We start from the raw sequence: 11962 nt of genomic DNA on the forward strand, positions 1-11962 counted from the left end.
TGTTACATGCGCCGCTGTCTCGGAGCGGCCGCTGAGCAGGCGATCGTCGTTGGCCGCGCCGCAGAGCGTTGTGACCTCCATTCAGGAGCAGGAACAGGAGCAACATAAAGGGGAGGGTGTAGCAGAAAGAAAGGCATCGGGGGAGATGAAGTGGGGAAATGCACATGAAGCCCTCTACACCATTGTTCGAGAGCGCTCCCTTTCCCACGATACTGCGTCCGTTGAACGCTCGCGAAGGGGCCTGTCAATCGCCGACGAGGGAGATCTCCTTGCTGATTCTGCTGTGACGAGGTCCCCTTGCAAGGTCCGGTTGGTGCCCGCTCTGGTGCTGCCACGTCCACACGGGACGGTCTGGAGGTAGTGCAGTGTGTTACATGCGCCGCTGTCTCGGAGCGGCCGCTGAGCAGGCGATCGTCGTTGGCCGCGCCGCAGAGCGTTGTGACCTCCATTCAGGAGCAGGAACAGGAGCAACATAAAGGGGAGGGTGTAGCAGAAAGAAAGGCATCGGGGGAGATGAAGTGGGGAAATGCACATGAAGCCCTCTACACCATTGTTCGAGAGCGCTCCCTTTCCCACGATACTGCGTCCGTTGAACGCTCGCGAAGGGGCCTGTCAATCGCCGACGAGGGAGATCTCCTTGCTGATTCTGCTGTGACGAGGTCCCCCTTGCAAGGTCCGGTTGGTGCCCGCTCTGGTGCTGCCACGTCCACACGGGACGGTCTGGAGGTAGTGCAGTGTGTTACATGCGCCGCTGTCTCGGAGCGGCCGCTGAGCAGGCGATCGTCGTTGGCCGCGCCGCAGAGCGTTGTGACCTCCATTCAGGAGCAGGAACAGGAGCAACATAAAGGGGAGGGTGTAGCAGAAAGAAAGGCATCGGGGGAGATGAAGTGGGGAAATGCACATGAAGCCCTCTACACCATTGTTCGAGAGCGCTCCCTTTCCCACGATACTGCGTCCGTTGAACGCTCGCGAAGGGGCCTGTCAATCGCCGACGAAGTGGGTGATTTTTGTAGTTCTGGGTCTGTAGTTTAGCAATGTTTTTTCGTTTTGTGAAAGTGTGTTTGTCTTAGTTCGTTCTTTATGGTTTTTTTTCTTCCCTAGATGTCGTGGCGTTGAAGTATTTATTTTGTTCTGGTTGAAAAGTATATTTGTATATGTATATTAAATTTATTTATTGACTTATGTCTCTCGTTTTGTATTTTCCTGTAGTTGTTGATGCTGTGTTTTCGGGATGTAATTTTTGTTTCGGAAGTTGTGTTTTCTGAAAATTTGAATCCGTTGGTGTATAATTTTTTTATTAACTAAGTTGTTTTTTTTTTCGCGTATGTTCGCGATTATGTATGGATTTTGATTTCATATTTTGTCTGTTTGGTGTTGTTTTTGTAGGTTTTTTTCCTTTTTCTTCTTTGTTTTTGGGCAGTAAGGAAGAAGGAGTGTCTTTACGAAGGATTTAAGGGTAAAGTTCTAAAAGTGTTAGGTCAAGGTTGGTTATTAATACATAAATTTTTACTGTTACAGACACTTTTTATTTGTATATACAATTTTTTAGGGTGTTTACATAAAGAAGTGAAGATTATTGAAAATAAGGAGTTTTTTTTTATTTACCCTTAGTTTTCTTTTTTCTTCTATTCTTTATTTTTTTTTGTGTTCTACATTTTTGTATTCTTTTCGTTCCCTTCGCTACTTGATTGCTTGTACGGAGACACAAGCTCAGTGAAGGAGAATTTTTTTCCTTTGCACATAGTACTTTTTTTTGCGTGCGGTGGAAAGCACATTGAATTCTAGGTGGTATTTGATTGGTTGTAGTGTAGAAGAATAACTACAACCAATAGGATTTTTCCAATCTTGTTATTTTGTAGTTGCGCAGAAAAGTTTTAAGTATCAGTAGATTAACACGACAAAAAGAAAAAAACATAGTGGTTATAGTAAGAGCGTGTTCTTTATATCCCAAACTCTCAGGTACGTTTTGACTGGTACCAGAGATACGGGTAATTTTCGATTGGCCTATAAATTGCTATTGTTCTAAAATAGAACAAGAAAGGAAGACGAGAGAAGCGTCTTTGTGTGTGTGTTTAAAAGGGGCATTGAAGTAATCTTTTTTTTTTTGCGTTATTTATTTATTTTGTTGTTGTTATTGTACTGTCCTATATCTGTCTTGAATAGGATCATTGTCGATTGCCGTACTTGCTCTAAGCGTTAAGAAGGGCAACCTACAGTATCAGCAGGTGTTGCGTGCGGAACTGTGCTGTGGGAAGAATAAAAAAAAATTATAGGGCGAAAAAATCCGGAAACCAAAGCGAGACGGAAACTTACGGGAGCGAGAAAGTCTACGAAAAAAATACAAAAACAAAATAAAAAATACTAGTCTGGGAACTTACATCTCTTGTTAGTTGTTGGTAAGGATAACCACGCAAACGTACAAGGAGGTAGCGTAGGGTAACAGAAAAAAAATTCGAAGGTAAAGTAGAACACCTTTGAAAAGTATCGTTTCGAACATCTGTAATATTCATCAAGAGTACGAAGTTTTTGAACGATCAGGCAAAAAAGAAAAAAAAGGTATATTTTCTTCTTTAAAGGGAATTACACTGACATCACCAGCGAATTTACGAAAAAAAAAATAAACAAACAAACAAAGGTATGTACGATCAGAGGCTGGCATCTACTGATAATGGGAAAAGGGTCGCATCAGGCAATACTAGTAGAGAAGGAAAACGCCGGTTTACTCGGCATGCTGAGACTCTCTCGCCGTTTCCTGATGGATTTCTCCAGCCGAAAGAGCGGCAGTACCATACACCGAACCCATCGTTAATGCGGATCCCATGTTATCGTTTTCATGATGCACCACGAGACAGAATGACACGGAGAGGAAGCTCTTCAGATGACAATGGTGGAGTAAATACAAGAGGAATGACAATACCAACGTCACGAGCGATTCTTAACGGTTACACAGAGGAATCTTTTGATATTAACGCCATTGGAACTGATCATAGCGTTTGCGATACAATCTATTACAATGACAATACTATGTACTCAAATGGACTTGGTTATTGGAAAGTACTATACTTGGGAAGAGATGGAACTCCTGTGGGCACGTCAAAGGTTATGGCTCCAAGAGGAAAATTACCATACACTTTTGAAAGTATCGTTGGCGCTATTCAAGGTAACGCTCAGTTGTTGAGCTTTAAAGTACTCTATATTACATATCTTGACAAGGATTTTAATTCATATGCTTTACTGACTCCTCAGAATATTCACAATTGTACAGATTCCTTTCATGTTGTAGTGGAGTCTAAGGATGCCAGAAATGATATGGATGACATTCCACTTTATGGAAATGGTTATAAGACTATTGCCAAATTAAGAGAAAATGAAGAAAACAGTGAAGGCAATGAAACTCTTCTTAGTTTATTGAATGAGATCACTGATAATTTGCCTAGTGACACTGCCTTAAATGGTTCAAGGAAAATTCCCTCCCAAAATGGTGGATTGTTCCGTCAGGTAACTTTACCGACCCCAAATCAACAAAATAAATGGTTTCAAACACTACAAGAAATTGATCGCAGAAAACGTGAAATTTTACTAGCAAAAGAAGCTGAATGTAACGATTTGGCTAGAAATGAAGAGAAGGAACGTCATGAAATTTATATAGACGAAGATAGTGATCGAATTAATATGAAAGTGATGGAACTGAGACATCAATTTGTAGTGAAAAAGAAGGAAGCTAAGTTGCAAGAAGAAGAAGAAGCTCGTCGGAAATCTTTATCATCACAATTGCCTTTGATAAATCCTAAAAAAGAAGATGAACTTATTTTACCACCAGTTGTGGGAAAATCATCGATTACTGTGGTTCTAGAAGCAAGTGCATTATGTCCACTGATCTGTGAACAACGAACCCGTTTAAATAGTGCCTTTGAACGAGACGTCTCTTGCTGCCTGAATATTACACGTAATAATATTACTGCAGTTCGTACCAGTACTGGTATACCTGAAGTGAGACTACGAGTTGTACATGATGGAACACGCAGTGATAGCGAAATCAGAAAAAAGATAGCCTCTTATGGTTTCCCCAATACAGTAGATCTTCATGGTGTGGTCCACAGACAATCATCCGAGTACTTGAGCAGATCAGGTTCGCAGAAAAAGCTAACACATACAGCATCCTCATTGATATCATTACATGACAAAATGGAAGACAAATATGACACCTTACGTATTCATGATAAACCAGAATCGGAGGTAGAAAAAGCGCAGCTTCCTGCATGTCGTGACTTGGACCCGCACGGTCCATGGTTTGTACGGGTGACGAGATCTCCTGAGCGTACACATATGCAACAACGAACACGACTTGCATCAATTAGCTCAAGTACGAGTGATTTCCAGGGGCGATATAGTAAAAGACGTACATCAGATTCTTCAGAGCCTACAAGTAATACTACACTGCTTTCCTTCACGGATGACACAGTTTTAGAAAGGGAAACACTTACTTTAGTTAGAGGGCATACTCCCAAAAAAAGAGTACTCTCATTGACAAATCCTATACAAGTACCTACTCTTAGAGGAAACGATAAATTACCACCACAACTAAAGAAAGAACAGTTCTATACTCGACCAAATGATTACTCAACAAAAACTCTATTGCCACGAAATATTGAAAGCCTCAAAGAAGATCAAAAGAATGAAACAGAGCGAAGAATGCAAGAAGAAAATGGCACATTACGACATAACGAGGATGTGAACTCGGCATCTACTAATACAAACAGTAGTAGTATCTTATCAAACTCAGAACGTACACGTGCATACCTTCGCAAGCGGCTTGACTCACTTAACAAGACACTCTTAGAGCTACAAGCAGAAAAAAACAAGAAACAACCTATGGAAAAAGCAAAACAAGATGAATTCTTTGATAAAACGCCATTAACTAATAAGAGGCATATGACACAAAGAGAGAATACGTCAACGCAAGCTTTAACGAACGCATATCATCTTCAAGACATCCAAAGACCAAATAACTACAGGAAAACAACAGAACCAATATCCGAAAAACAAGTACCAAAAATTACCCAAAGTACTACAACAAGCTCAATCAAAGACAAACACGAAGAACAATTTATTGAAAGGAATTCTCTACCAAGTAAACAAAACTATTCTAATTTGTATTCTACACCGGCACAGGAGAGCAAAAATGACAACAAATCACTAGAACTCAAGCCACTAACACAGATCACATCTGAGGAGGCTGAGGCACCAGTTGCTCCTGCAGAAACCACCGTATACACCCCACTGCACAACGAAATGGAAGACGCTGCCGTGTCAGTAGATGTGCCGTCACTGACGCGGATCACGTCTGAGGAAGCGGAAGAACAAATTGTTCCTGTCAGGAGCATAGTATACACTGTAATGGAGAATGAGCTGGAAGACGGTGCTGTATCGGAAGATGTGACGCCACTAACGCGGATTACAACTGAGGCCGCGGAAAGACCAATACTTCCGGTGGAGACGACGATATATACCCCGATGCAAAGGGAGCTAGAAGACGCTGCCGTGTCAGTAGATGTGCCGTCACTGACGCGGATCACGTCTGAGGAGGCTGAGGCACCAGTTGCTCCTGCAGAAACCACCGTATACACCCCACTGCACAACGAAATGGAAGACGCTGCCGTGTCAGTAGATGTGCCGTCACTGACGCGGATCACGTCTGAGGAAGCGGAAGAACAAATTGTTCCTGTCAGGAGCATAGTATACACTGTAATGGAGAATGAGCTGGAAGACGGTGCTGTATCGGAAGATGTGACGCCACTAACGCGGATTACAACTGAGGCCGCGGAAGGACCAATACTTCCGGTGGAGACGACGATATATACCCCGATGCAAAGGGAGCTAGAAGACGCTGCCGTGTCAGTAGATGTGCCGTCACTGACGCGGATCACATCTGAGGAGGCTGAGGCACCAGTTGCTCCTGCAGAAACCACCGTATACACCCCACTGCACAACGAAATGGAAGACGCTGCCGTGTCAGTAGATGTGCCGTCACTGACGCGGATCACGTCTGAGGAAGCGGAAGAACAAATTGTTCCTGTCAGGAGCATAGTATACACTGTAATGGAGAATGAGCTGGAAGACGGTGCTGTATCGGAAGATGTGACGCTACTAACGCGGATTACAACTGAGGCCGCGGAAAGACCAATACTTCCGGTGGAGACGACGATATATACCCCGATGCAAAGGGAGCTAGAAGACGCTGCCGTGTCAGTAGATGTGCCGTCACTGACGCGGATCACGTCTGAGGAGGCTGAGGCACCAGTTGCTCCTGCAGAAACCACCGTATACACCCCACTGCACAACGAAATGGAAGACGCTGCTGTGTCAGTAGATGTGCCGTCACTGACGCGGATCACGTCTGAGGAAGCGGAAGAACAAATTGTTCCTGTCAGGAGCATAGTATACACTGTAATGGAGAATGAGCTGGAAGACGGTGCTGTATCGGAAGATGTGACGCCACTAACGCGGATTACAACTGAGGCCGCGGAAAGACCAATACTTCCGGTGGAGACGACGATATATACCCCGATGCAAAGGGAGCTAGAAGACGCTGCCGTGTCAGTAGATGTGCCGTCACTGACGCGGATCACGTCTGAGGAGGCTGAGGCACCAGTTGCTCCTGCAGAAACCACCGTATACACCCCACTGCACAACGAAATGGAAGACGCTGCTGTGTCAGTAGATGTGCCGTCACTGACGCGGATCACGTCTGAGGAAGCGGAAGAACAAATTGTTCCTGTCAGGAGCATAGTATACACTGTAATGGAGAATGAGCTGGAAGACGGTGCTGTATCGGAAGATGTGACGCCACTAACGCGGATTACAACTGAGGCCGCGGAAAGACCAATACTTCCGGTGGAGACGACGATATATACCCCGATGCAAAGGGAGCTAGAAGACGCTGCCGTGTCAGTAGATGTGCCGTCACTGACGCGGATCACGTCTGAGGAGGCTGAGGCACCAGTTGCTCCTGCAGAAACCACCGTATACACCCCACTGCACAACGAAATGGAAGACGCTGCTGTGTCAGTAGATGTGCCGTCACTGACGCGGATCACGTCTGAGGAGGCTGAGGCACCAGTTGCTCCTGCAGAAACCACCGTATACACCCCACTGCACAACGAAATGGAAGACGCTGCTGTGTCAGTAGATGTGCCGTCACTGACGCGGATCACGTCTGAGGAGGCTGAGGCACCAGTTGCTCCTGCAGAAACCACCGTATACACCCCACTGCACAACGAAATGGAAGACGCTGCTGTGTCAGTAGATGTGCCGTCACTGACGCGGATCACGTCTGAGGAAGCGGAAGAACAAATTGTTCCTGTCAGGAGCATAGTATACACTGTAATGGAGAATGAGCTGGAAGACGGTGCTGTATCGGAAGATGTGACGCCACTAACGCGGATTACAACTGAGGCCGCGGAAAGACCAATACTTCCGGTGGAGACGACGATATATACCCCGATGCAAAGGGAGCTAGAAGACGCTGCCGTGTCAGTAGATGTGCCGTCACTGACGCGGATCACGTCTGAGGAAGCGGAAGAACAAATTGTTCCTGTCAGGAGCATAGTATACACTGTAATGGAGAATGAGCTGGAAGACGGTGCTGTATCGGAAGATGTGACGCTACTAACGCGGATTACAACTGAGGCCGCGGAAAGACCAATACTTCCGGTGGAGACGACGATATATACCCCGATGCAAAGGGAGCTAGAAGACGCTGCCGTGTCAGTAGATGTGCCGTCACTGACGCGGATCACGTCTGAGGAGGCTGAGGCACCAGTTGCTCCTGCAGAAACCACCGTATACACCCCACTGCACAACGAAATGGAAGACGCTGCTGTGTCAGTAGATGTGCCGTCACTGACGCGGATCACGTCTGAGGAAGCGGAAGAACAAATTGTTCCTGTCAGGAGCATAGTATACACTGTAATGGAGAATGAGCTGGAAGACGGTGCTGTATCGGAAGATGTGACGCCACTAACGCGGATTACAACTGAGGCCGCGGAAAGACCAATACTTCCGGTGGAGACGACGATATATACCCCGATGCAAAGGGAGCTAGAAGACGCTGCCGTGTCAGTAGATGTGCCGTCACTGACGCGGATCACGTCTGAGGAAGCGGAAGAACAAATTGTTCCTGTCAGGAGCATAGTATACACTGTAATGGAGAATGAGCTGGAAGACGGTGCTGTATCGGAAGATGTGACGCTACTAACGCGGATTACAACTGAGGCCGCGGAAGGACCAATACTTCCGGTGGAGACGACGATATATACCCCGATGCAAAGGGAGCTAGAAGACGCTGCCGTGTCAGTAGATGTGCCGTCACTGACGCGGATCACATCTGAGGAGGCTGAGGCACCAGTTGCTCCTGCAGAAACCACCGTATACACCCCACTGCACAACGAAATGGAAGACGCTGCTGTGTCAGTAGATGTGCCGTCACTGACGCGGATCACGTCTGAGGAAGCGGAAGAACAAATTGTTCCTGTCAGGAGCATAGTATACACTGTAATGGAGAATGAGCTGGAAGACGGTGCTGTATCGGAAGATGTGACGCTACTAACGCGGATTACAACTGAGGCCGCGGAAAGACCAATACTTCCGGTGGAGACGACGATATATACCCCGATGCAAAGGGAGCTAGAAGACGCTGCCGTGTCAGTAGATGTGCCGTCACTGACGCGGATCACATCTGAGGAGGCTGAGGCACCAGTTGCTCCTGCAGAAACCACCGTATACACCCCACTGCACAACGAAATGGAAGACGCTGCTGTGTCAGTAGATGTGCCGTCACTGACGCGGATCACGTCTGAGGAAGCGGAAGAACAAATTGTTCCTGTCAGGAGCATAGTATACACTGTAATGGAGAATGAGCTGGAAGACGGTGCTGTATCGGAAGATGTGACGCCACTAACGCGGATTACAACTGAGGCCGCGGAAGGACCAATACTTCCGGTGGAGACGACGACATATACCCCAGTAAAAAAAGGATACGGAAGTTCTGCAACGCTGCGTCAGGCCGCCACTGATGTCGACACAGACGCCGTTGAGCCACTGACACAGTCTGCAGCGGAGGAGGGGGTTCTGCCGAGCCAGTCACCGGGAGCTATTGTTCGTTCTGCAACGCTGCGTCAGGCCGCCACTGATGTCGACACAGACGCCGTTGAGCCACTGACACAGTCTGCAGCGGAGGAGGGGGTTCTGCCGAGCCAGTCACCGGGAGCTATTGTTCGTTCTGCAACGCTGCGTCAGGCCGCCACTGATGTCGACACAGACGCCGTTGAGCCACTGACACAGTCTGCAGCGGAGGAGGGGGTTCTGCCGAGCCAGTCACCGGGAGTTATTGTTCGTTCTGCAACGCTGCGTCAGGCCGCCGCTGATGTCGACACAGACGCCGTTGAGCCACTGACACAGTCTGCAGCGGAGGAGGGGGCTCTGCCGAGCCAGTCACCGGGAGCTATTGTTCGTTCTGCAACGCTGCGTCAGGCCGCCACTGATGTCGACACAGACGCCGTTGAGCCACTGACACAGTCTGCAGCGGAGGAGGGGGTTCTGCCGAGCCAGTCACCGGGAGTTATTGTTCGTTCTGCAACGCTGCGTCAGGCCGCCGCTGATGTCGACACAGACGCCGTTGAGCCACTGACACAGTCTGCAGCGGAGGAGGGGGTTCTGCCGAGCCAGTCACCGGGAGTTATTGTTCGTTCTGCAACGCTGCGTCAGGCCGCCGCTGATGTCGACACAGACGCCGTTGAGCCACTGACACAGTCTGCAGCGGAGGAGGGGTTCTGCCGAGCCAGTCACCGGGAGCTATTGTTCGTTCTGCAACGCTGCGTCAGGCCGCCACTGATGTCGACACAGACGCCGTTGAGCCACTGACACAGTCTGCAGCGGAGGGGGGGGTTCTGCCGAGCCAGTCACCGGGAGCTATTGTTCGTTCTGCAACGCTGCGTCAGGCCGCCACTGATGTCGACACAGACGCCGTTGAGCCACTGACACAGTCTGCAGCGGAGGAGGGGGTTCTGCCGAGCCAGTCACCGGGAGTTATTGTTCGTTCTGCAACGCTGCGTCAGGCCGCCGCTGATGTCGACACAGACGCCGTTGAGCCGCTGACACAGTCTGCAGCGGAGGAGGGGTTCTGCCGAGCCAGTCACCGGGAGTTATTGTTCGTTCTGCAACGCTGCGTCAGGCCGCCACTGATGTCGACACAGACGCCGTTGAGCCACTGACACAGTCTGCAGCGGAGGAGGGGGTTCTGCCGAGCCAGTCACCGGGAGTTATTGTTCGTTCTGCAACGCTGCGTCAGGCCGCCGCTGATGTCGACACAGACGCCGTTGAGCCACTGACACAGTCTGCAGCGGAGGAGGGGGTTCTGCCGAGCCAGTCACCGGGAGCTATTGTTCGTTCTGCAACGCTGCGTCAGGCCGCCGCTGATGTCGACACAGACGCCGTTGAGCCACTGACACAGTCTGCAGCGGAGGAGGGGGTTCTGCCGAGCCAGTCACCGGGAGTTATTGTTCGTTCTGCAACGCTGCGTCAGGCCGCCACTGATGTCGACACAGACGCCGTTGAGCCACTGACACAGTCTGCAGCGGAGGAGGGGGTTCTGCCGAGCCAGTCACCGGGAGTTATTGTTCGTTCTGCAACGCTGCGTCAGGCCGCCACTGATGTCGACACAGACGCCGCTGAGCCACTGACACAGTCTGCAGCGGAGGAGGGGGTTCTGCCGAGCCAGTCACCGGGAGCTATTGTTCGTTCTGCAACGCTGCGTCAGGCCGCCGCTGATGTCGACACAGACGCCGTTGAGCCACTGACACAGTCTGCAGCGGAGGAGGGGGTTCTGCCGAGCCAGTCACCGGGAGTTATTGTTCGTTCTGCAACGCTGCGTCAGGCCGCCACTGATGTCGACACAGACGCCGTTGAGCCACTGACACAGTCTGCAGCGGAGGAGGGGGTTCTGCCGAGCCAGTCACCGGGAGCTATTGTTCGTTCTGCAACGCTGCGTCAGGCCGCCACTGATGTCGACACAGACGCCGTTGAGCCACTGACACAGTCTGCAGCGGAGGAGGGGGTTCTGCCGAGCCAGTCACCGGGAGTTATTGTTCGTTCTGCAACGCTGCGTCAGGCCGCCGCTGATGTCGACACAGACGCCGTTGAGCCACTGACACAGTCTGCAGCGGAGGAGGGGGTTCTGCCGAGCCAGTCACCGGGAGTTATTGTTCGTTCTGCAACGCTGCGTCAGGCCGCCGCTGATGTCGACACAGACGCCGTTGAGCCACTGACACAGTCTGCAGCGGAGGAGGGGGTTCTGCCGAGCCAGTCACCGGGAGTTATTGTTCGTTCTGCAACGCTGCGTCAGGCCGCCGCTGATGTCGACACAGACGCCGTTGAGCCACTGACACAGTCTGCAGCGGAGGAGGGGTTCTGCCGAGCCAGTCACCGGGAGTTATTGTTCGTTCTGCAACGCTGCGTCAGGCCGCCACTGATGTCGACACAGACGCCGTTGAGCCACTGACACAGTCTGCAGCGGAGGAGGGGGTTCTGCCGAGCCAGTCACCGGGAGTTATTGTTCGTTCTGCAACGCTGCGTCAGGCCGCCACTGATGTCGACACAGACGCCGCTGAGCCACTGACACAGTCTGCAGCGGAGGAGGGGGTTCTGCCGAGCCAGTCACCGGGAGCTATTGTTCGTTCTGCAACGCTGCGTCAGGCCGCCACTGATGTCGACACAGACGCCGTTGAGCCACTGACACAGTCTGCAGCGGAGGAGGGGGTTCTGCCGAGCCAGTCACCGGGAGTTATTGTTCGTTCTGCAACGCTGCGTCAGGCCGCCGCTGATGTCGACACAGACGCCGTTGAGCCACTGACACAGTCTGCAGCGGAGGAGGGGGTTCTGCCGAGCCAGTCACCGGGAGTTATTG

General features: G+C 50.1%; 2 protein-coding genes across 2 annotated transcripts; both read left to right on the forward strand.

Annotated features, from left to right (window-relative positions):
- Window positions 1-6: 6 nt before the first annotated feature.
- Window positions 7-1032, forward strand: LSM04_004427 (uncharacterized protein; the record flags this gene model as incomplete). The annotated part of the gene is made up of 2 exons (XM_067333307.1): window positions 7-70; window positions 305-1032. The coding sequence occupies 2 exons, from the start codon at window positions 7-9 to the stop codon at window positions 1030-1032; spliced, it is 792 nt and encodes a 263-aa protein (XP_067186083.1).
- Window positions 1033-2637: 1605 nt separating this feature from the next.
- Window positions 2638-11557, forward strand: LSM04_002283 (uncharacterized protein; the record flags this gene model as incomplete). Its single annotated transcript, XM_067333309.1, has 2 exons — window positions 2638-9841; window positions 10149-11557. 2 exons carry the CDS (start codon window positions 2638-2640, stop codon window positions 11555-11557), a joined length of 8613 nt encoding a protein of 2870 aa, XP_067186040.1.
- Between the last annotated feature and the right edge of the window lie 405 nt (window positions 11558-11962).

The sequence above is a fragment of the Trypanosoma melophagium genome, assembly GCF_022059095.1.
Source record: "Trypanosoma melophagium isolate St. Kilda chromosome Unknown ctg8segment0, whole genome shotgun sequence".
NCBI classification, from domain to species: Eukaryota; Euglenozoa; class Kinetoplastea; order Trypanosomatida; family Trypanosomatidae; genus Trypanosoma; species Trypanosoma melophagium.